This window comes from Triturus cristatus, chromosome 4_2 (assembly GCF_964204655.1).
Source record: "Triturus cristatus chromosome 4_2, aTriCri1.1, whole genome shotgun sequence".
Lineage (NCBI taxonomy): Eukaryota > Metazoa > Chordata > Amphibia > Caudata > Salamandridae > Triturus > Triturus cristatus.
In genome coordinates this window covers 182,712,859-182,738,102 of record NC_140586.1, presented here as the reverse complement: position 1 = coordinate 182,738,102, position 25,244 = coordinate 182,712,859, and the positions used below count along the sequence as shown (strand labels likewise).

Genomic DNA, 25,244 nt, shown 5'->3' with positions numbered 1-25,244 from the left:
GGCTCAGCTTTAGAGGGTCTCAGGACCAAGTTGGCACCATCGCCTCCTTTGTACTTGGGCTGTGGGGCACGTGTGCAGGGGTGCTTTGAGGTGTCGGGTCGCGGTCGGTCAGAGGCTCACTCCAAGTCTTGATGACCTGGTGAAGAGGTGCTGGCCTGGTGGATCCGGACATCCCTCGATGGTGGGTCTCGCTTTGTGCTGTTGGAGTCGAGACGGGGCCAACAACAAGTCTTGGTTGCTGCAAATACCAGTACCCAGGGTACTGGTGCTGGGCAGCTCCTGGAGGTCTTGGCGTCCCAAAACTTGGCAAGGAGAAGGATCTGACCACCTGGAGCAAGAAGACCTTTCTCTTGTGCTGCTCCTTCGGTAAGCCCAATGGCTGGCAACAAGGTGGACTGGCAGATGCATTACGGTGCCTGCAGATGCAGGGGAGCAGATACTCTAATCCAAGGGAGATCTTTCCAGTTGTTGAGGTGCTGGGCAGTTCGTTAAGGATTTTAGGAATGTGCCCAGCGTTTGGAAAAGTCGGTCCAGTGATAGTCGAAGTGCAAGCAGTCTGGCAAGGTTTTGCACCAATCTTTGGTGCAGGTCTTAGGTTCTCGCTCTCTTCGGTCCTCTTCTTTCTTCCTCGGTTCCCAGTAGTTGGATCTGATTTCCTGGTGTCAGTGGGCCACCTAAATACTTAATTTAGGGGAGTGAGGGGTAGTAATCAACGGTCTACTTATCCCTGGGGTCACTGCAACCCCTAGATGACCATTTCTTTTGGGGAGCAGGCATCATCCTGGCCCAGAGTTCCAAATTCCACCACACACACACACAAGATTGTGGGATTCCTATTTTTGTGTTCACTTCAGGGTGTCGACCCTAGAGGCGAGTCCAGCCTGGCAGTGGAAAACTGCTTCTGCATTGCTAATTTCCTACCTGTCCTGGTGCCAAATGAACCTCAGGGCTGGGGGTGCCATCCTCCAGTTCTGGGGAAAGCCAGGCTTGCATATTAAAGGTGACGTGCTTTTTGAACCTCCCTGCCTTGACATGATAATTTACTATCCATCCTGTTTGGAGGAGGTATACACCTGCTGCCAGAGCAGGCATTGTTTCTGATGTCGGGGAGCGAGGCTCTCACCTCCAAGGGGGGTCAGAAACTAATCTGGGGTGGCAGGCTGGACAGGACCAGTCAGCAAACTAGAGGACCTCTAAGGTACTCTCTGGGTGCATGTATTAAAAAATCCATCATTGGAATCGGTGTACGTCTATTATTAATATGAGGTGTTTGATGCCAAACACCATAGGTTTCAATAAAGCCATTATGTAGCTGGAAAACTAATTTTGACCAGTACCCAGTACATACCTGAAGATGGTTTCCCTGCTCACTTGTATATCCAGCAATGGAGTTAGACATTACAGGGGCATTGATGCTCACACAGACATGTCCTCACATGTGTAATATTGTACCCTCACTTAGGGCTCCAAGGCCTGCTTAAGGGGGTGACTTACATAAAGTCCTTTCGGCGTCTTTGGCATGGCATCTTTTTAAACATGGTTTGCACCATGTCACACAGTCTGAAATGGCAGTCTGTGTGGAATTTGTGTGTGGGTCACGTTTGGTGGCATAAGATATGCTGCAGCATTTAGAAACCCTATTTAGTATGTACGCCCAAGGTATCAGGGGTACCAGACTCCTTTGCCAACTGTGAAACAATCAGACATCAATTTGTCTTAAGGAAGGAGTACCAGCACTAGAGTCTGGTTAGCAGGCCTTAGTGCAGTGTCAGAGTAGAAAATTAACATCCAGCAGTTAAAAGGGAGGTAGAAAGGAGGGGGACAACTGCAACAAAAGCCCAGTTTCCTCAATGCTCCCAGCAGGCGGAAGCTTCAAAAATTCTCCCAGTACTGATGGTGGCAGGGAAACAGATCAAAATATTGCTCCCGCCCAGAGCAAGCAGCATTAGTGTCTGCTCCTTCTGGGCAGGAGCAATGTCGACTCCCCCTGCATGCGGTGAACCGGCTTCATGGCGCCCCCCATGGCACCAATGACTCTATGGTGTGTGCCCTGGTTGAGCACCAGGGAACCTGCCTTTAAGTACTGAGGGCCCGGGGGTGGGTCACACCCCTCCTTAATGATTGGCTTGGCCTTAGGTGATGGTGTCCCGGGGCCGAAATTAGCCTGGGGGAGGTATGCCGCGTGCCTTGCCCCCCCCCCCCCCTTTAATTACAGTGCTGTGCCCAGGGGGATGGGGTCCCAGAGGTAAAAAAACGGCTCAGGATGGGGAGGGGATGTGTTAGGTGCGCCCCCAACAAAAAGAATGTGCCGGGAGATGGGTACCCGGGGCTGAAATCAGCGATGGGAGGGGGCTGTGTGCTGCCTTTGGGGGTTTGGCCACAATGCCTGGCCAACCCTTTGTCCACCCCCTCACCATGGGCGTCTAATTACCCCGTAAAATTATTATTTTTTTTTTATTTTTTTAAAAACCTTTATTTGTGCATAGTAAAAGAACAAATACGGGCCTACAACCAGCAGGCCGGCCACAATACGGTTGAGCACAGAGACAAACAGTACATCCCCTGTGCGTCAAGGTCAAGATTAGCAATGATTCAGGATTCATACACTGGAGGGATCCTTGACACCAGGGGAAGGAGAAGTGAAGGTTAATTTTAAGGTTTTCAAAAAAAAAATTTTTATCGAGAAAGAAATCAGTAAAGGATAGAAACAAGGAGATTCGAGTCCGCGAGTCGGCTTCATACACTGGAGAGCAGCAGCATCATTAAAACAGCCATAGGAAATCTCAGACAGTAAGGCGATGCAGTTAGATAACAGGATCATCACAGTAGTAAATACGCACCCCCTAAAAGCCGCCCCCACTCAATCCACCCCACACCCGGACCCCGAATCGAAACAAGTATAGCGCAGAGACATGAAAGAAAGAGGCCCATAGAACTAAAAAGAAAACAGTAAATTACCCCCCCACCCTACACCAATGCGGAGGCTATGGCCTGCCCCCCCCCCCAGCATAGTGCCTGTCGCCCAATGAACCCGAAATATAGACGAGAGAGAAAGTAGGAATAGTGTAAAGAAACTAAGAAAAGAAAGAAGAAAGGAGGCGGGGAGGAGCCCACGTATCCTCGGAGCGCCCGACACCACCGGCCAACCAAGCCGCCACACACTGAAACCCCACTACACCCAAAGGCGGTCGTGTGAAGATAGCATGTAACAACAAGGAAATGAAGGCAGACAGATCGCGACGAGTGCGCACAACATATGCAAACAGTTACAGTCCCAGTCCAGCCCGTCCGTGAAACTATGATGATAGAAAGTAATCTAGCCCTGGCCCGATCGCGGGCTTACGATTAGACCCGCCCCCTCGTGAATGCCCCGCATCTCGAACAGACAAAGACAATATGGCCGCTTGGAAGAAGATGGGGAAGTAGAGTCACAAAATGGCCGCCGATCATCTATTGAGGTCCCCTTGCACACCATATAAAATCCAGACCTGGCTTGTAAAGTACATGAGTTCCACATAAAAGGAGCCGTAGGCCACCGTGAACGGTTCCCCGAGGTCGTCAGGTGTAGTTCAGCTGGAAGGTCCTGCGGGCACGGTGAGGCAGGCAACAACAAAGCAGGCAGCAATGGCCGGGGAAACAAAGTATCCGCCATTGAGCAGGAGAGCGATTGATCCTGAGCGCCGGGAAAGCCAAACGCAGACACCAGTGGAGCACCGCTACACCCAGTCGTTACTTCCCCGCAGGAGGACCACAGCACTGGCAGACTCACGTCTTGTCGATCACAAACGGGGCGCTCACGACCCACAGCAGACAGTGTAGAGTCGAACCGCTCACTCAGCGTTTGCAAGCCGACACACAATTGCAGACGAAAGTCCCGCAGGGCAGCCAGAACGAGCCGTATGTCAGCGGAAGCTGCGCCCCCACAGCGGCAGCAATCCGGGACGGCACTGGGGAGCTGGAGTCTGGTAGAGGGAGGGCGAAGCGGGCAGCGGGCGAGACCGGAGCATCACCCCCCAGCAGCGAGCAGGCAATCAGCGCCATGTTTTACCGCTGAACGGTACCGTGGCCAGGGGGGGGATCGTGACAAGGAGGCAATTCCCAACAGGTCTGCGCCGCAACAGGTGAAAGCCAACAGTCGCTTCCCCTCCCTCGGGCTCTCTTGCAGCCGACTAGACCATAGAAGAAGGGGGTCCGCAGCTTCCACAGCGTGGTCCACAGAGCGGGGTAGGAGACCCGTCACGCCGGGGCTTACCCTCTAGCTCCAGCCCGTCAGGTGCAGGGTGCGGGAGGTGTCCGGGCGCCTCTCCCCCGGCTCCCCGGGCGACCGTCCGTGGCGCGAGGCGGGATCGGGACCTCGGGGCTCAGATTTGCACCAGCGGGTCCGGTGACTGCGACGCTTCCAGGGGGCCGGCCGAGGCCACAGTAGAGCAGGGGTCCAGTGCGGGGAACAAAGGCACCAAGAACTCCGGCATCCGGGCGGGCTAAGACTTCGGGAAAGCGGCGGCGCAGTCAGCGCGTCGTCGCACGCGTTGCACCTCGAAAATCGGCAAGGATAGGAATCAGGATGATAGTCCGAGGCCAAGGGCCGACGGAGCCGGGCGCTCAAGCGACTGCTCCGGTCGCCATCTTGGCTCCTCCCCCCCCCCCGTAAAATTATTGATGAGAAAACTGTGCCTGGCGAGGGCACGAGTTATAGTTACTTGAGATAACTAATTATAACTGCTGAGTTTCTTTTTTTTGTTTTGTTTTTTAAGTATTTCTTTATTGGTATTCCCCCCAAAAATACACTCAGACAAGTGCAACTAGTCAACATTTGCAAAAGGTAAATACATGTGCACATATTCATATTGTTTGCATGTCTTGCCAGCTAATGCCCATCTGTCACCTGCCCGCATTGCTTCGAGTTCAGTTTCTATGGTTTTGTAGGTGTGAAATCTGAACCTAACTAGAATATCCCTGGAACCTTTGTTTTTTTCAGTGAATTGCTAAGTTTAAAAAAAATCAATTTCCCAACTATAATGTAGATGGATCAATCGGCAGGTAAGTATAGTTTTATTTACGTTTCTAACTCTGCCTCTATCCATCTTGAAGATGTGTAAATCTTCAGCACAAGTAAATGGAGATTAGAATAATAAATCTATGTTCTATATATGGAACGTAGTATTGTACTAGTCAAAATTCTGGTTATGATATTTTAGCTACACTCAATATTGTGACATACATCTTGGAGGTAACGTTTAGTTGTCTTTCAAGGTATGTTTTCTATTGTTATCGTTTGTGATGGGTTCATTACTGCAAACAATGATGGAAGTAATTAGTAGCTCAGGACAATTGTCATTGATCAGAAGTAGCTCTTATTATCTAAAAAGTTGGAGATCCCCTGCTCTAGAGTGGTTACTGGTAAGATTTTAAGATTGAGTCCTATATTTGGTAGTCATGATGGGGGAACGGTGGTCAGAAGCACTCGAAAATAAGGAAAATGCTTCAGAAGAGCGCTCAAGGGCCCTCTTTTTCGCAACGCTCAATTAGGTCTTTGGAGACCAGGAGAGCTCCACCTTACGTTCATGGGACATTCTCACAAAGGGTTTCCTGCTTGAGGCCCTCAAGATTATTTTGGTTAAAGCGGATTTGAAACAGGATCTATAGGAGATCCAAAAGGAAGTTTCAAAATCAGAGACAGGGTAAAGACAATGAACTAGAATATAGATGAGCAGGTGGACAAGCTATTGAATGACTGTGAGCGACTCCAAGTGTATAAGCTGAAGCTGATCGAACAGAATATATTCTTTTAGGGAAGATCTTCAGAAAGATTAATCTAGGAGGAACAATGTGCATACCTGAGGAGTTCCTAGGGGTTGAAGGAAGCAACATAATGTGCAATTTGATATTGCAGATATTGGATGGGGAGTAAATCAATATCAATTGAGCTCACAGAGTTAAGCTGATGGCATTTGAGAGGAATTTCCATGTGCAAAAATAAATAGTGGAGCTTACAGCAGTGTCTGGGGCACACATCCACAATCACTTAATGATGATCTACAGAGCTTTATGTCGTTGAGGGTTACTGAGGAGTACAGAAATGGTAGAAAGAAGGTTTACCATTTTGACAACCGCTCTCTATTTTGGTTAATAAACTATGAAGAATAAAGAAAGGAAAATGAATTCACCATTATGTTATGATTATGGATGCAGATACAAGGAATGATGGGGCTAAAGTGTTTTGCACACGTTTATGAAGTGCTGGCACTGTGTCCTGTATGTTTCTGTACACCCCTGCCTGTTTTTTACTTAGTGACTTCAACCATAGATTAAACCATTGGAAGACACTCATTTACATGATTTGAGGCATCAGATCTTGCCTCTGGTGTTGAAGGGGCATCCAAAGTATCACCATCTTTATGAGAATGGCTAGTGCCCTCTTTTGTAGGAGGCTGGCTTAGTATATGGTGCTCACTTATGTGAGTGTGCTCTTATACAGACAACCTTTATGGTGATTTTAGTGGTCTTAGACAACCTTAGAAAGCTCTCTAAGTGGTAGCTGAGGAGAGCAGCCTTTAGGCTTAGTCCAGAAGGAGTGTAAAGCAGCTTGGTTTACCAGTACTAATCATATAGTGTAGTTTAAGTGAAAAAGAACCACACTGTGTAGTTATATAAATATGCATTTATTATAAACACTCACTAACACATTGTAATATCTCCTAGCCGGAGACATAATCACAATAAGCATAATACTTTAGTAATAGAACATGTAAGTAGCACAAATACACAGTGGTCTCCTGGGAGAGACCAAACCATATACTAAGAAAGTGAAATGCGAACCATGACCTAAGTCGAGACTGGACCCAGAAGACGTAGAAGAGCCAGGGAACCAAGGAATCACCCAAGGTAAGTATCTAGGAACTCCACGGAGGCCATGTGCAGAGTGGGAACACGAACGCATGCTCAATACAAGTCAGTGAGTAAGTCAGAGTTGCAGTTTTTAAGAAAAAAGACCTTTCCCAGGGGGCCCTGAAGAAACCCCGTGGAAGATGGAAGGTTGGAGAGTCACCCCACCCGTGGATACCCCGGGAACCAGGATAACTACACCAGGGAAGCCGGGTGCATAGGTGCAAAGTGACGTTGGAAACCGCCATAGACCACAAGGGAGGACTTAAGTGAAGATGCCGCTGGTGAAGAAGGTGAAAGAGTCCTGTGGAATTCAAAGGTGGATTTGAGACGAGAGGTACCTGCAAGCAGAGGGGACAGAGTCTATGCCACTCAGGAGTGACCAGGAGGCACGGGAGATGAATGCCCACCGACATGCAGTCCAGGTGATGCTGCAGAAGACCAGGAACCGTTCACGGGCTGTCCCACGTCGGACGTCAAGACCCAGGGGGTTCGGTGTCCGTCGGGAGCACCACCAAGCCTTGGCAAAGGCAACAAACGTAGTTTGTGGAAAAGGTGCAGTGTCCGGACCAGCTAGGTCCAAGTGACTCACCACGAGCAGGTAAGTCAGAACAGACTCGGAGCAAGCAGGGGTATCCACTGGAGCCAAAGGCCCCCAAGATTAACAACAGGCCGAAGGCACAGGAGTCGCAAGAGGATCGTGAGCAGCTCACCAAATGATGAAGGCCAACGGTGCAGAGGATGCGGTGCGGCGAAGATCTTGGTTGCAAGAGATGCTTGAGGCTGGAGCTTCTTGGAGCCCGAAGGAGAGTCAACAAGCCTTGGCAACGGCAAGCTAACAGGGGTAGATGGTGCACAGGGGTACTGCTCCAGCGGTTCCGACAAGGGATACTAGCTTCTAACTTGCTGTGAAGACAGTGCAGGCTTTGAGGGAGTTGCAGAACCACCACCTGTGTTGCTGAATCTTTTGGAGTCCGTAGGAGGTCAGGAAGAAGCAGACCGGTCAGCTTTGTTGAGCTGCCTGCAGATGCAGGGAAGTGATTCCTTCACTTCAAGGGAGATTCCTTTGGGTGTCTTGGATGTCCACAGGCCTGCAGAAGAACCTGTATAGCGCATAGACAACGCAGAAGACTGGCAGGATGACGAGACCAGGAGCAGCAGGAGTCTTCCCAGTTGCAGTGTCGGTTCCCAAAGCGAAGTCCAAAGTGCCCAGATGGTTGAAGATGAAGTGGTTTCAGATCTAAATATTGTCCCATGACGAATCTAAGGAATCACCCACAGGCAAACCCTTAAGTACCCTAAGGAAAGGGTTGGGACAATTCAGGGGCAGGGCCGGCTCTAGGGTGGTGCGATCGGTGCGAGCACACCGGGCATTGACTTGGGGTGGGGGCGTCATTTTTGAAAATGTGTATCATCATTTTAAAAGCACCTGCTGCCTTGTTCCTGGCCTCCAGCAACATTCAGACATCAATTAAAATGTCAAGAGAAGTCCCGTGATTAATCGTCTTCCTGTAAGGAGACTGGAGGTTTGTCTAGTGGAAATTTGGACTCATCCTAAGGTAGAGCAGAGGGTTAAAATGCCTGCTGCTAAGAAAGTGCAACATGCAGATAACGAAGTGCACCCCATGTCAATAGGTCAGTGGGCTACTGCTTCTGTCAGAGAGCTCCTTTTGTTACTGGTCGTTTAGAAGTCAAAATCCTAATATAGAACCTTGAGCTATTAACTGTCACCCTAGAGCTGCATGCAAACTGCAAGGTATTTGTTAGAGCTATATGTTTTTTTGCCCAGTCTTTCATTATCCTAATCTTGTGAAAAGGGTTCATTTGGGTAGAAAACAATTCTTATTATGAAGGAGAACCCGTAACAATGATGTTGCGTTTTAAATTCTGAATATGTGCCTTTCCTAAATAAGAACTTTAACTATATTGCCTACCAGTATTGATGACATGCCACTCCTACACTACACCTTGTGGTACTATCTGATGTAACATTTCCTATACACTGATTTACACACATATGATTGTCTCTGTGTAATGTCTGTGTGGTATACAGTGCTCCCACACCTTACACTGGTATGAGTGGTGCTAGAAAACTAAATCAATCTGCGAGACAGTGGTTATGGAGACTTGAGAGGCACTGTTAAAGGGTGCTGGTGAGGGAATCCGTGGCGGAGGTGGTCATTGGGTCAGGGCAACAGACACTGTCGCACAGGGCGCCACCAGCGCTAAAGCCGGCCCTGTTCAGGAGTCCCTCCCACAGGAGGGGCTGGACAGTGGGGAGGATACTATCATGTCCTTTATCCAGTTTCACACCAGAGCGGGAGCCAACGGCTTCCTCAACTGGTTCCAACTGGAGTATGCCAGGTGGGCACCAAATGTGCCCTTCAAAGCAGTCTAGTGGCACTGGAAAGCGACCCCACCCTGTCCCTATACACTAAGTCCTGTCTGGTAGGTGGTCACACCTCCCTGGGACAAGAAACCTATTGTCCTGCCTTTCCTTGCTCGAGCTTGGCTCAGCAGCAGGAGGGCAGAATCGTGACTCTGGTCAGCAGCAGTCAGTTTGCTTTCTGGGTCTGGAAAACTGGTACCGGGAGCACGGAGGGCTTCCCGGAGGGGCCACAGTACATGGAATTATACCTCTAACACCGTTTACAGTGTTGGGGTATGATTCCAACATGTTTGATACAAAACATGACAGGGTTTGTCACAGCCAGTTTAGAGTTAGCCATCGTGTAAAGACGCATGGCCACTCAATGTATCGTAATGGCCGATGTAATTATAACCCAGGAGAATGGACTCCGTGGATTGTTGGGGTGTCCTGTTCAAGCAGGTGCACCCTTACACATATAACCAAGCACCCTGCCTTCAGGATTGATAGGCCTTCCTTAGGGGTGACTTATATAGGTTTTAAGTGCAGTGACCTCAGATATAAGCAAACTTATATTTGTCGTAAGTGGTGCTAGCACCAGCTTACACACTCTGCAATGACAGGCCTGTAGTCAAAATTTGAGTGGTCTCAGTGCTTCTTCCCTAAATTGGACATAGTGAGTACTTGGGAACTCTGGTGTACCTATGCCCTGGGTACCTTAGTACCATATACTAGGGACTTGTAAGGGTACACCAGTAGCCAATCTGGGGTGTACCCAAGTACTCACTATGTCCAATTTAGGGAAGAAGCACTGAGACTGGGGTCCTGATTAGCAGGATCCAGTCAGAAAAACATAATGACACCATTAAAAATTGGGGGTGACCATGAAGGCAGAACCTACTTGGTGGCAGCATAATCTCCTGTTAGGGGCATCAGCATTTTTTACCTGTACCACTGTGAGTAGACTGCCTACTAGATCCCCCATCTAATGTCTGCTCAGTACCCCACAACTGTGATTCCCTGCCTTTATCATGTCTTAGGTTTATGATATCATAAATGTAATCTGTAAATAAACTGGAGCATGTTGCAGCACATCGGACTCTGTATACAGGCTGCACAAGACAGTGGTAAACACCGCCCCGGGCTGGCTTAGTTCTGTAGGGCATGCCATCTCGTGTGCACATAACAGCTGTGCGACGTTCGGAAACAAATAATTCTGGTCTCTTGTGGGGGGAGCCAGCCCTTTCCTTGACACAGCAGAGAAGTCCCTGCCAGACGGACACCCATTGCTCCCAATTTTCTGTTCATAAGCAATACCTCTCTGTGAAGTGATCCGTCAGATAAGAGCCACTCCGCTTATACCCAAGCCAGCCTAAACCAGTCCCAGGAAGGACACAGGCACTGCCCACAAATACAAAGCTGATATGTTATGACGCACCATCTGAAATAGTAAGGTTTCTCAAACCAGCACAGACTGGCAAGGGCCAGTGGGATACTAGGGATTAGCAGGAAGCCAAGAACGGATCCTTGTTTAAGAGCCTGTGAATCACTTCAAAAAGGCAAACCCCACCCCATACCTTCCTCTTTAAAACAAGCATTGGCAAAGACAACAGGTCTCAGCAATTCGAAAGCTATGGGCATTGGCAATGCATTTGTGTACTGCCCTGAGGCTGGTTTTATTGATATCCCAGTAGTAGTATTCATTCACGGGCAGTGCCCCCATCCTTCCTCCAATCCATGGTCAGTAAAATGGCCATGCAAACTTTTAATGCAGTTCTGTGCTCAACAGCAGTTTCAGAGATGACGGCCCTGGTAGCCTTACTGTGAGTAATACGTATAGATGGCTTCAGATTATTGAGCTACTCAGTCTGTTCTCAGGTCATTTAGCTGTCTGCTCCAGCTGTTCAGTCAGTGCACAAACTAGCATCCAGGGGCATAGCTATCGCTGGTGCAAAAGGTGCAGTGGCACCAGGGCCCGGTGTTGCGGGGCCCAGTGCACCCCAAATAGGGCTGTATTTGCCACATAACTCTGTTAGCGGGGCCTGTGGTCCTTGCTTGCATTAGGCCCCATGCTCCTATTGCTATGCTACTTCTTGTCTGTATCCTGGAGTGCGACTGGGTAAAAGGTCTGGCAGTACTAGGAGTGTGCACCTGCACAGGGGTCTACTGTGTAAGTAAGGGGGGCATGAGTCAGACATGCTTTTATGCCGCTGTTCACAAAGTTAAGACTTGTGGGTCATTTTTCTGTCCTTTTCTTTCTTGGTGATGCTGGTTGATTTTGGTCATTAGTAAGAAAGGTGTTGCACAGTACTTTGTGTTTGCGGGCAGCAAGGGGAAATGGCAGCATTGAGAGGGATTTAGAAGGGAGTCTGGTGAGAGTAATACTGTAAAATTATTCACCGGAAGTGCAGCAATTCATGCCTCAGCCCCTCACCCTGAAGGAGTGGTTGAGACAAAAACGGCACAGGTTTTAAACACCAGCCCATGAGGTGGTTATCGACATCGTAGAGTACATCTAGAAACTGCACAGTATGCCTCAAGCATGCAGGGAATGGGCAGACTAGGCGGATCTGGGAGGTTTCTTTAGCATGTTCACGAATACCTGTCAATATACGCGAGTTCTCAAAAGTGTAATGATGAGTCACTGTTGGAAAGTGGATCATGAGTAGTGGTAAATACATATCTTCCACTGGAAACAAGACCACTAACAGTCTAAGGCTCAGAATAGGTCTCAGAAAATTATTCCAATTCTGAACGTTTGATAGCTTGACTGCGAGCAGGCAGACTTAACTTCAGAAACAGGTATGTAAAGCATTTAAAAAACACCAATTCAATAAATAATTAAGACAACATAAAATAAAAATACAACACCAATTCGAAAAATAGGAAATATTTTGATCTTTAGAATGAAAAAAAAAAAAAACTAAAAACAATCCAGTGTAGGGAACCAGAGAGATGATTTTTTTTTCAAGATTTAGCACTATATAGCACAAAGAAACCTGTAGTACCTATTGGGAGTTCAGATCTCACTAGACCAGGACAAAGTCAAAGTTTCAGGTTGACTGCAATGGAGCCCTGCGTGGCTTTCCCTCACAGTAGGCCTCAGTCAAAATGTTTACCTTCTGACTTAGAAACTTTTCTGGAGCTTTTTCTCCCGTGGTCCCTCGAAGCTCTCGGCTAGTCTGGATTCGGCGAGGGTTTGCCGGCTTGCCTTGCGACAAGCTCCTGGTCCAACGTGTGGAAGTCAGACCTCCGGAGCTTTCCAGCGAGACGAACCAAGGATGCAGGCCGGCTCGTGGTTGAAGGACGGTGGCTTGGCTCTCGCTGTTGGTCCAGGTCACCGCTTCTACCGATTTAGAAACTTTTACAGAGCTTTTTCTACGGGGTCCCTTGATGCTCTTCACCAGGCCAGATTTGGTGAGAGTTCGCTGGCTTGGGTTTAAACAAGCTCCCTGTCAAACTCTGGAAGTCGGAGCTTTTCGACGGGACAACCTGGACGGCAGGCTGGGTCACAGATGAGGGTCGCTGGCTTGGCTGGCCAGGTCGAGTTGGTCTATTATGGAGCTTTTTTTCAAAATTTCTCCAAAGTTCTCTGAACTTCTGGAACTTCTTCCCAAAGTTCTTTTGAGGGTCAAAAAGTGTCCAAAACTTGCTACAAGGGTCTGGAATCTCCAAGATGGTCCTTGAAAGTTTAGGACCTAAATACCCACAATCCACTTGGACACAACCCCTACAAATCCACTGGAGTCATTGCAGGCTGGGGATTCTTGATGGTGATGGTCCAGGTAAGCTCTGTTAACCTGTAGCTTGCAGGGAGTCCACTCTTTAGTCCTTTTGAAGTAGGTTTGGTCCAAATGGCTGTAGTTCCAGATTGTGCAGCAGGCGCCGTCAGTCAGAGTCTAGGGCCTGGTTAGTGCAACTCAAACTTCCAGCATAGACCCTTCTTCTTTTGTGGTTTCAAGCAGCAGATCCGAGAGGCACTGCCCCTCACAGATACTTATTCAGTGTTCTCTGAGGTCAAATAAGAAGCACCCCTGTCCAATGAGGTGCAGGGCAACATCCCAGAGCATGACCATTTCATTCAAACTGTGGCACAATGGTCTCTCAGAGAGCACCATTTCTCCAAAATTCAATATTGCTGAAGTCTCAGCAGAGAGGCAAGAGCAGGCTAAACCAACCTCCAGGATGGCTCATCTTCATAGTCTCCCTCCCCCTGGCATCTCCACTTTCCTTCCTTAAGCCTGCCATCTGACTGGAATAGGCTGAATTTTGGCTTACAGATAAAGTCTTATAACTTTTTGTCTGTACATTTTAGGATAAATTCAACAGCATATTGTTGGATTTATCAATACCATTCTACAGAGTCCTTGAATGATAGTTTTCTGTAAAGCCTAGCGTTAGTTATTAAATAATAACTGGTTGCCATGTTAACCTTTGTGGCTGAGGATCTGCAATGGTGAAAATGAACTGGGCAATTTCTCCAACACCAGGGCTTATAAAACAAGCATTGCCATAGTCAATAGGTCTCGCTTTTGTGACCTTATAAGTATTTAGTTATGCAGCACAATCTCCTTGGTGCAACACATTTCCCACATTACTTCTGCTTTCTAAATTCAAAAGTCAAGCTGGTTCCTTGCATTGTACTGTAAATCATACTGCTTTTGATCCTGCACTGTACACAAACACGCGCCTTCTGTCCCAATGCTTGCTGGTGAAACATATATCTTCACGTAATGTGCAGCATCAGAGGGAGAGCAGGACTTTATGCGGTTTTTAATTTGGAAAAATGCAAGAAACTATTTCAAACATCATACCAATTCCAACAAATGGCAGGTTTCCTGTTAACTAACGAGTTTGCTTTTGAGAATACATAAACATTTGAATTTTTTAAATGACGGCACCATCATTTCCCTTCTAGTGCAAGAAGTCTCTTCTGACACACAGTAGTCACATTATATTACAAATGAGCAGCTTACAGTGTACCCTTACAGAAAGAGCAACCTCAAATCTGCTTTGTCAATGGCACACCACACAGTTGTTTTTTTTTTTAAAGAGAATAAAAGATTTAAAAAATGTCAAAATCAGAATGATGCAGTCCAGCTAAGCATCGAAAGGGCTGGCACTGAACACACATCAAATGTTGCTTTAAAAAGAGAGCTGTCAGCTGGGAATGACATCTGCAAGGACATACTGTCAGTGCAGCAGCTATTCCTGAAAGAAGTCCCTTAATGAAGCAACATCTTCTGCTATAACATTACCAAGGCTGTGAGCATGGCCGTTTGTTGAAAAGACTCCATTAGTAGAAGAAAGCTGTACCCTCAAAGAAGTGTGTTATGAAAAGAGGTTGAAAGATGAAGATTGTTTTATAAATGGCTTACACAAAAGGCACAAACCTCAAAATATTGTGTAGTAAATACTTTAAAAAAAGAACAATATTTTCATTGCATCTTTAAGAAAGTCGAGGCATGAACGTCTTCACTTTCAGAATATATAAAATAGGCTGGAATCCAACAGCATGTTATGAACGCAGGATGGCAAAAGACATGAACACGCAAGGGACAATTTGCGAATAGCACTTAGTCTTTATGACAGACAGTGGCGTCCAAACAGCCCTTTGTTAAAAAATATAAACCAGCAATTAAAATGTCATTGTGTCAAAAAAAGTAAATTCATCATTGAAAACTCTTTGGGTCAGTTGTAAGCTACACATCATGTCACATCTGGAGTCTAGCAAAGCAACTAAATAATGACCCATCATCAATAGAAACACAGGTGGAGAAATCCAATCACCCACAAAGCGCCATGGCCGTGAGGGTCAGCCAGTCCAAGCAATGGTAAGCCATCAAACACAGATGAGTGCAGCTGGCTCGAAGTCCTCTCTACCCCTCTACTACTTTTTGAAGAACTGATGCCATAAGGTCCATCATAAAATAGTTCCGTTTTTTTGCCAGACCCCAAAAAAAACCTACTCTTGTGACTTCAAGTCGAAAGCTAGTATTTTATTGTGAGGTGTTTTTAAGGCATGCCGCAGTTTGTGAGATAATGTCAATTACAGCATATTTCTGCATATTTGTTTTTTTTAATACTTACTTTTAGAAAATCTGGGAACCCTCAAACAGTTTTTGCAAATTAGATTAGAATATGTACGTAATAATTTCAAGAAAATAAAGACTGAGCGAAAATAAATGTCCATTAGATGGCGCTCCAACCACATTTTTGGTTCGTTCATGGTTCTGTAGTTATATTGCTACATGGTTTAAAAGAGCACCAGTGGAAATATAAAAGCTGAACTGCTTTGTTATACAGATTTTACAGGATTTAGGACTACATTTATAAAAATGAGACTCCTTATAATGAATAGTTTACAAGCTTTTGGCTAATAACTGCAAGTACGGTAGGCACCCTTTGCCATCCAAACGACCCCGTTGCTGCAGGATGGAGGAAACGGGCAGATCCCTGGTCTTACTGAATTACTCCTAACAAAACAAGCGTGCGCGAAAAGCATTGGTCGCCGAAAGTGAAATTACCCGTGACGGAGAAAAGACAGATTGCGACTGCGCACGTGCATGCAAGCTTTAGGCCACCAAAAGCCTCTGGTAGCACTTTGAAATCCCCTTACTAAAAGTCGAGCAAGCAGCAGCGCATGCGCTGCTCTAGGCTCGACCTAAACATCTTTTATAAGGACCCTGCTTATATATACAGGACCCCCCCCAAAACCCTGTAACACCTAGGGAAGACATTAGGGGTGCTGAATATGTAAAAGAAATAATGTCGGTCCTCACTCCACAGTGGTCCTAGCACAAAAGCCGATTTTGGGAAGCAATTTACTCCAAAGAGGTAAGGGAAATGTGCAATTTCACTATCCCCCGAGCATATAAAACCTTTTTTATAAAGGATCCTCCTTACAGATAACTGACGACCCCCCCCCCCCCCCACTGGGACACCTAGGGGAGACTCTGGGTGTACCCAATATGCCACAATATTGTAGTTTAGCAATGTTTAAATACCCTAAAAACCCAAGTCGAGTTTGGGTACAAACTGCATTTTAAAAGCAGTCCTGCAACACAGGGCTGGTTTTAAACTGACCTCGGGCATCAGCAGTGCACACATGCAAGTGAAGAAAGGGCTGCTGGCCTCTAAACTGCCATGTCCTAGTATATACAAGGGACTTAAAGGTAGTTTTAATCCCCCTGTCCTATTATGTAATAGGGCCTTATAGGGGAGGACATGTCAATCATAGGTGTACCCTAACCCATAGCGTAGCCTAGTGTATGTAGGTGTTTTCACTGTAGTCTAAGTGTGTTTTCAGCTCAGCACTGGTTAAGCGGAGCCCAGGGACAGACAGTCAGTTACCATCAGTACCAGTCAGCAAAAAAGTTGGGGGGTGCCTAAGGCACTGGAAGGCTTTGCAACAGTCGCCCACCTGAACTATTTTCATCTCCCAACTACTTGCCTGCAAAAACATCTTGAAATCTACCTTGTTTACTTGCTTTATACTTTTTCTGACGCAGCGATGCTCTGAGTCGGAAACGCAGAAAAAAATCTGATAGTTCCTTGATAATAAGGATGCTTATGTTTTGCCTTGACTCTGATTTAGCGTCCTAATGCAGTGGAGTGTGGCACCTGAATAAATCACCAGGTTTGTGATTGTGCACGCACCTGACCACCAGAACCAGGTCCACCCATCCTCCTTGTGTAGCATGCACGCTGTGTCTGATATGTATGTTTAGCAAGATAATGAAGAAAAAATGTATTTTAAGGGGCTTGAGAGTGTCTGTAATCCCACTGCACTGTCAATAGACCAGACCAGCCAGAGGCTGTGGTGTGGAAGATGTTGGTACACAAAGACCCTGTTCAGCGCTGCAATAAAAAGTACTCTTTGCTATTTGGTAGAACTGTATCTGCGGAAGGCTCATGTGCTGGTGAGTATGTGGTTCATGTGGGGAGTCCACTGTCTGCCGCAGACAGCCCTCTCTGGAGCCAATCAGCTCAGGCTGTAAATATTGAACATTCCTGCACGTCAACCAGAACAGAGACGTGTCCTGACTCCAGGACATGCCCTTTAAAGCTGCAGCCATACCCTAACCGCTAGCAAACTGTGAAACAAGACACTTTGACACAGGGGCGTAGGAGACACTAAAATTCTGGGGGGGGACAGGGACAACCTTGTGCACTTTCCAGTGACCCTATACAAATCACCGCCCATTAAACAAATACAATCGCATACTTTCAAAGTGAAATATTGAGAAAAGCAGGCATGTAGTCACAGTTTGCATGTATGCTTTATTGCTATTTACATTCATATAGTAATGAGACCAAATGTTTAAAAAAAACATATATGAATCTTGCATCTTAATGCACAAAGCAAACAGAGGCCGCTGACTTAGGGTGGGGGCGTCGTGTTTGCAAGTGCATTAGGGTTTGAAAAGTACCTGCTGCTGCATTCCTCGTCTCCAGCAATTTTCAGGCAACAATAAAAATGTGAAGATAACTTTGGTGATTAATGTTCTTTTTTTGAGAGAGATCGAAGGCTTGTCTAGTGAAAGTTTTAATTCAATAGGTCAGTGAGTTACTGCTTTTGTCTGAGATATTCTTTTGGTATTTGAAGTTTATAAGTTAAAATCCTAACATTGAATAATGAGCTATTAACCGTCATCAAAGAGCTGCATAAAAACTTCAATGTATAGATTAGAACGTTATGATTTTTCCCCAGTCTTTCCCTATCCTAATGTTGGAAAATGGGTTCATTAGGATAGAAATCAATTCTGATTATTGAAGAGAACCCCCCAACCTTGGTGTTATGTTTTACATTCTGAGTTTGTGTTTCTCTAGTGTTGCAAAGCCGCCCTGGGCACTCCCCAACTTTTTGCTGACTGGTACTGGTGGTACCTGACTGACTGACCCTGGCCTCTGCCTAAACAGCGAGTGCTATTCTGACAGAGGCACTTAAAAATACAGTGAAAACACCTACATACACTAGGGTGCACTATGGGTTAGGGTACCCCTATGATTGGCATGACCTCTCCTATAAGGCCCTAGTACACAATAGGGCAGGGGGATTAAAACTACTTTTAAGTCCCTAGAATATAATAAGGCATGGCAGTTTAGAGGCCAGCAGCCCTTTCTGCGCTTGCATGTGTGCACTGCTAAAGCCTGAGGTCAGTTTAAAAGTAGCCCTGTGTTATAGGGCTGCTTTTAAAATGCAAATTGTGCCCAAACTCGACTTTTGGGTTTGGGGAACTTACAAATTTATCAACTACAATGTTGGGGCAAAATTAAGTGGAATTTTTTTTTCCACTTAACTATGGCTGTATCATATTTGCCACATAATACATCATCTGCTGCATAATCTAACGATTTCCTCCAAAATAATTTTGTAGCTCAAACGGATCCCAAATTACTAAAAGAAATGTGACTTGTGTTGCTGTGAAGTTTAGGGCCCTTTGCAAAGGTTAGTAAAGAAAACAATTCCTAAGAAAACAATTGGTCCCAGACACTCCTAATGACACTCAAATTAATACCTGTAGGAGAGTGTAGGATGCAATCAATTCATACAACCAAAAATGTATAATGTAAAGGCACATTCAACAGGGAAATCTCATAGATAAGAGGCCAACCAAAGTCAATTAAATTGCAAACATCAATTTATTTCCCGCTGAATCATATTCATAAAATGCAAACTTAGGGGCTGACTACGATGGCAGGCGGACTTCAGTACCACCGCCATCGAATCGGGGAATGGGACCGCTGGCCTTCCAGGTGGAGGCCCCACGATAGGCATTACAATGCGACTGCCACTACGGTGTTCGCAGTGCCTATCTTTTACATTGCAGCCGGTGCTGCTGGCTGCATCATCCCCCGCAAAGTAAAAAAAAAAAAAGAACATGTAAAATATATCGGTGCCTGCCACATGGTGCAGTGATATGTTGTGGGGCATCATAGATGCCCCCCCGGACCCATGTCTGAGGGCCAGGGGTAAAGGGGCCTGCTAGGGCCCCCAATGTCCCTTTCGCCAGCATTTCCATGGCAGGTGAACCGCCATTGATAAGCTGGCGGGTAAGGGACATTGTAATCCCTGCTGCGGTGCATGGTAGGCACCACCAGCATTGTAGGAACCACGAGCCCCTCCACCACACCGGCGGGCCCAAGAAGCCCGTCGGGTGCGTGGTGGTTGGTCTTTCCGACAGCCAGGTAACCACCCGCCATTGTAATATGGCGGGCTGTGATGCAGTCACCAATGGCGGTGGGACCGCCACCGACGGGGTGACGTGGCGGTCCCACTGCCATTATAATCACCCCCTAAGTTTGGTGTGCATGCAAATCCTACATTGCCAACCCCTGGCAAGTTGCACTGCTAGTGCTGGAAAAAGGCCAATGGAGGTACCAATGGGTGAGGTGGACTGGCCTCAAGGGTCTTGTGACCTCAGTGACAGATTCACTGTCCATCTAGGATGTGCTTCTTCATATGCCTGCCCGTAAGACTGGAAGTGAACTGCAGTATGGATTGTGGTGGACAGGTCCACCTGCGGTGCTACGACAACTGGGCTTCTAAGGTCTATCAGGCCTTCTAAGGTGTAGCATCAGAATAAGCTCTGTCAGGAGTGTGGTATGGTGAACTGGTCATGAAGGTCTGAACATGGTTCTCCAGTTCCAAATTCAGCAGCTCTGGCCAGAGTGCCACATTCTCTCCCACACTGAACACCATACTGCCCCACTGAGAGAAACTCGCACTGCCTTCAGCACAACTCAATTGTGCTGCGACTAAATTCAAATTATGCACTAGACAACAGTAAAATGCTGCCTGAAAAAAAATGAATAACACCCTGGAAAAAGCAAACACTCATAGGGAATGCAAGAATAAGCAAAGCATGTGAACTGTAATCAGAAAAAAACATGGTTACCTTAACGGTTTTAAACTCATTATTCAGAAATCAGTAACTGATTTTGCCTGAAAAGTTCAAGACATGGCTACAGGACCAGGAAGGGACCCCTTTCAATGTCCATTGCTTATATCCTTTCAAAATGTATGCAGTTTGGTTTAAAAAAGACCACATCCCCAAACACAGAGCCGCATTTTATAAGCTAAAATAATTAAAAAGTTGAAAACGATCATATTAAACGTTTCCACTCTACCCATCAACCAGGTATTGCAGTCCCTTTAGGAATGGCGCAGTTACCCACCCTGGGAAAACAATGTTGTTCAAAGAAAGAAGATAAAAAGAAAGTAGCGCTTTCACTGGCAAACTCTGTAAAGTGGCGCTAATGTGTGTGGGTGTAAATAACAGTCTGGCCTGTCTGCTGTCCACTCTGTATTGCTTTATTTAGGTATTTAACTATTTTTTCTCTCCATTCCGAGGTTTTACTTTTCCATAGAAAACGGTCAGAAAATGAGCACATTTACAGCCAAAGTGTTCAGCCTTTTTTGGATCAATTTCACAGGGGAACAAATAAAGAAAAGGAGAGGCAAGAGAGAGTACCTTAAGAGCTGCCTCTTGAAATCAGCACGTAAGCAGGAGCGAGACAGAGACAGAAAGAGATGGAGGAATAATGAGAGGAGGGCAGCCGCCAGAGACAGATCAGGAGTAGTGGACAGGGTCCTTGCCATGGAGGAAAAGAGACAGCGTTTATTTTTTCTCCGTTCCCTGCCCTTCCCAGAACGGCTGAGCCTTCCTGCAGCAGAACAAAGGGCAGAGGGCGGGTGGCCTCTGACTCCAGGCAGGTCAAGTGCTGGGCCATTAGGTAGCGCTTTCGCGTGCTAATGGCCCTGCGATAACAGAAGGGAGAGGGGAAATACCTTTGTCCCCTCGTCCCCCCCACCCTTGTCCCCCGTGTCCCCCCCCCACTTCAAAATCTGGGGGGGGGATATATCCCCCGCGTCCCCCACACTTCCTACGCCCATGCTTTGACAGGTAGCGCGCATGGCTCCTCTTCGGAGAAGAGGTACCGTGACCCAAACACTCGGGACCGTGCTCATTAGGAGTTTATTGCATGAATTTCCCTGATGTTACTGAAGGGGAGGGGGTGCCGCCACTACAGTGAAGAACACTCACAAAGGATCCTGCCCAGAAGTTAGCTGCTGAGGCACAGCGTCCCGAAGAAGAGCACCACCATGCAGCAGGCCAGGATGATCTGCAGCAAGTCGAGCGATAGCAGCAGCTTTGCTGAAGGCAGCCCTGCGGAGGTGCGATGTTGGCATGATGAGAGGGGGCATTGCTGGAGGCTGCAGTTACCCGGCACAGGAGGAGGAAGTGGTGGCTTCAGCCACTGTGTGCGCAGCCATGGGGTAAACAGGAGCCAGGCAGCAGCACAGGATATTTTTTTACATAAATGGCACTCTTTGCTAATGAAAACATCAGCGCTCCTAACGTCTGGCAGAAGCAGACACCGTTTAAAAAAATTAAAAAGTAGTCCCTAAACAATGGATGAGAATAGCTGCTGAATCTGCTTAAAAGTAATAGGGCAGTGCTCTCGGGGAGGGCTAAACGGAAGAGGCATGACATATGCATGCCCTTGACAAACAGGGTGAACGAAAAATGGATCGATGATAGTGCAGGCAAACGGGAAGCCTATGGGCGGGTTGTAAGGCCACAATGTAGATACAGCAGGTCTCTTCAAAACAGCGCGCGTGCCTTATAGAACCGAAAACTATTAAAAAAAAGCCACTGATTCGAACTCTATTGAGCAAAAAGCACATCAGAAAATTCAATAAACATAACAAGAAATAAAGGGGTACCACTGGCAAAAAGGGCTTAGGTGGAGGTTCAGACATTAAAGGACTAGAAGAAGCAGTAGCCACAAAGGAAAGATTTCAGTGTGCTTATCTGTTTAGCACCACGTGCCGCAAAAACAACTTCCTGGTTTTTCTAATCATAACACTTCTACAACTTCTAGCATTTACATAGCTTCATCACTAACTTTTTTGCCTTATAACTACACAATTTGAAAATACTCCATTTACCAGCCTTACTAATATCAAAGATAGAGTTTGCCTTGCTAGGATTTAAAATTGGGACCGACCTCATATCTCAGAGGTGAGCATTTGACTCACTGAGCCATTGTGATGGCATATTATGATATTTCACATAAAGTGAAAACTAGTATATTGGAAGAGAGTTTTAGAGTCATGCTACTGACCGATATAAAATATGGAAAAGTGTAGCTAACTGATAAAAAAAAACTAATGAAAATATTCCTTTCTAATTAAAAGAGCATGACAGTTTTCCTAGTATTCAGTGACTTCAGCTGTGTCACGTTAAACACACAGAATTCTTACATCTGCAACAGAGTATAAGTTTGGGAACATTTCTACTTAAGTAATTCAGGTGTTTAAACACAATTAATTAACTTTTTGTCATGAGTACTAAGTTAATATATTATTAATGAAAAGGGGACTTCAGGTGAGGATAGAGGTTCACCGTCTCAACTGTGAGGCACCCAGTACTGGAACAACAAAGGTGGTGCAGGCAGGGCCTAGGGTGCACTAACAGGGCTATTGGTGTGCTGAAGTAGGATGTATGATCTTGCTGGCACCTGCAATACTTTCGCTAGTACACCTACCCTCCCATTGCCCATATTGTCTAGACCTCATCCATCCATTACCTTTCTTTTCGGTGGACCGTTCTCCTGCATCCTTACGGCGTGGGAAGTCATCAGCGTCGCTGTCCGAGTGCTCACTGTCACTGCCTCCACTACCAGTGTCCTCATCTTTCTCCATCTCGTCCGGGTAGCCTTCATCCTCACTGGTGCTGGAGCCTTCTCCGTCGTGGGCTCGAGCTTCAAGGAGAAAATAGCAACATATTACAAACTAGCTTATGTGTAAATCAACAGCACAAATATATGCAGAACTGCAACTTCTCCATATGTGCATGTCCCTTGATTTCTGCTATACACACTGCTGAGTTAGATAGTCATGCATGTGAGGAAACAGTAAGTTACATACATAATGGAAAAGACATTCCTACTACTGCCACAGCACACATTATTGATTATGCAAAAGTTGCTGCTGCAATACAGAGAAAGTCAATCATGAGGTCTATAATCTAGGTCATTCATATTTAAAACATACATATCAGTGTACCTTTTTGTCTTAGCAGTTATTCCCGGCAGTTTGGGGGATATCATTCAAACTTCTCAAATGTCAGAACTAGACTGTCCCCTGCCGGGACCAAATCTAGGTCTATCAGAATCATAACAAGTTCACCTCTTGCTTCGAAACAGGCCTTCAAGTTTAAAAGAGTACAAAAAAAGGGCTGACTCGGAGACAGGCATTCAGTGTGTGTGAAGTTTAGAAAATGGCCAGGCCCTGTTCAGAAACAGATCTTTGCAGTGACAGGGTTAAAGCAAGGGAAATGCCTTCAGTCTGAAAGAGTTACAACAAATTAGGCTCCCAAACAGAAACAGGACTTTGGATGGTGTTAGGGACAGAATAAGACTGCTAGATTTAGGACGAGGTCAGTTTCTGATCAGAACAAGAACATCTCTTGGGTGGAGTCAGACTTCATTCTGTACTTGAATACAAGAGTCACTGCATTAAGCCATCCGAATATTGGAAGCACCACTGCTATAATCTGTTTACATGTTCATGGGAAACGGAAGACCCAGGCTGCCCTCAGCCCTGTACCCAGCGGCCTGCTTTTGAGAAGAGCAGTGAAACCAGGAACCTGCCCATCTCACCTCCATCAGGATGGTTTCTCCTCTCCTCCTCACGCTTCCTTTTACTGTTCTCCAACACAAAACCCACCTTGCGCCCATACATCTTCAGCACCTGGGGTGGAGGTGGACCAGGAGGTGGGCCAGGTGGTTTCTTCCCAGGAGGCAGCCGGGGGACACCTTGACCTGGGGGAATGGGAGTGACGGTAACAGGTCGGGGTGGAGCTCTGGGAGAAAACAAAAAAGACAGTTTGTGTTAAAATCTATAACTCTTACAAGCTTTTACAGCATTTCAAACAAACCTGTAGCTCTTACAAGCTTTTACAGCATTTCAAACAAACCTGTAGCGAAACCAACAACAATAAGCTCAATGTGTCTTTCTGCAATTGACTCTCTGTGTTGGCACTGGTGAGCAGCTACAAACCTCTCACTGAACTAGTATGGTGGTGATTGAGCTCAAAGGTCAATAATGACAGAACAGTACAATAAATTAATGTCAAGTCCAGCCCTGAGCTTGTCCTTACGAAAAAGAAAGGTACTTTAATACAAACTAGAACGAAATATAACACACAATCACAACAAAATACATTTTAGTAATCTTAGGCGCCATCAGGCTGTGGTGCGCGGAGCACTAATCTGTTAATCCCTCCCAGTCATTCCCTTTGGTGTAGGTGATTCAATCCTCATTTTGGGGTTAAGAGGTATTAGCATGATTAAAGTTCAGATTAAGTGATCACGGCTAAAGAGCTTGCGCTCAGTCTCAGATTTAGTGTCACCACACACAGTGAATCAGCCCTAGTGCCAGGGTGTGGAATTTAATAAAATATGTGCTTGTCCATGGGGCATGTTGCTTTCGAAATCTACTTGTCCTGTAACTAAATCCACTTGTTCCATTGGTGCCATGTAGTGCGGCAACAAATTATGGCAGCAATCTCATTATATAAGAGCTCTGATATAGCCTCTCTGATTATGCCAGGGCTCATAGCATAGTAGTGTTTGAATACTTGCAATCACCTTATGTTGCCACATTTCCGCAGATCTACAAACTATGGCTGCAGGTAGAGGTAAGCAATAGTTCCAGGGTTAGAATGCCCTTTCGAGTCTGTGCAAACCTACTAACTTGAATGTTTTAAGGGTTTTCAACAATTCTTCTCTAATCTTTTCCCATACTGAGAAATGTTGGAAATTTACTCCCGACAATGGCAGATGTAAACCTTCTTCCGAGTTGGAAAAAAAGTGGCTGGAGGAAAAGTGAACTTGCAAACACTCGGATTTTCGCATGAGCAAATCCACACATGCTTATTTGTTCATGCTAAAATGCAGTTCACAAATATTTTCTAGT

The 25,244-nt window shown here is 46.2% G+C and overlaps 1 protein-coding gene across 6 annotated transcripts in view; it reads right to left on the bottom strand.

Moving 5' to 3' along the window:
* WBP11 (WW domain binding protein 11) overlaps positions 1 to 25,244 on the bottom strand; it is a 105,842-nt gene that overhangs the window by 29,628 nt on the left and 50,970 nt on the right. For all 6 annotated transcript variants that reach the window (XM_085601025.1, XM_085601023.1, XM_085601024.1 and 3 more), the window contains 2 exons: positions 23,927 to 24,129; positions 22,853 to 23,026 (listed from right to left, as the gene is read on the bottom strand). In XM_085601025.1, coding sequence (XP_085457151.1) covers positions 22,853 to 23,026; positions 23,927 to 24,129 — 377 coding nt within the window. The remainder of the gene's footprint in view (positions 1 to 22,852; positions 23,027 to 23,926; positions 24,130 to 25,244) is intronic.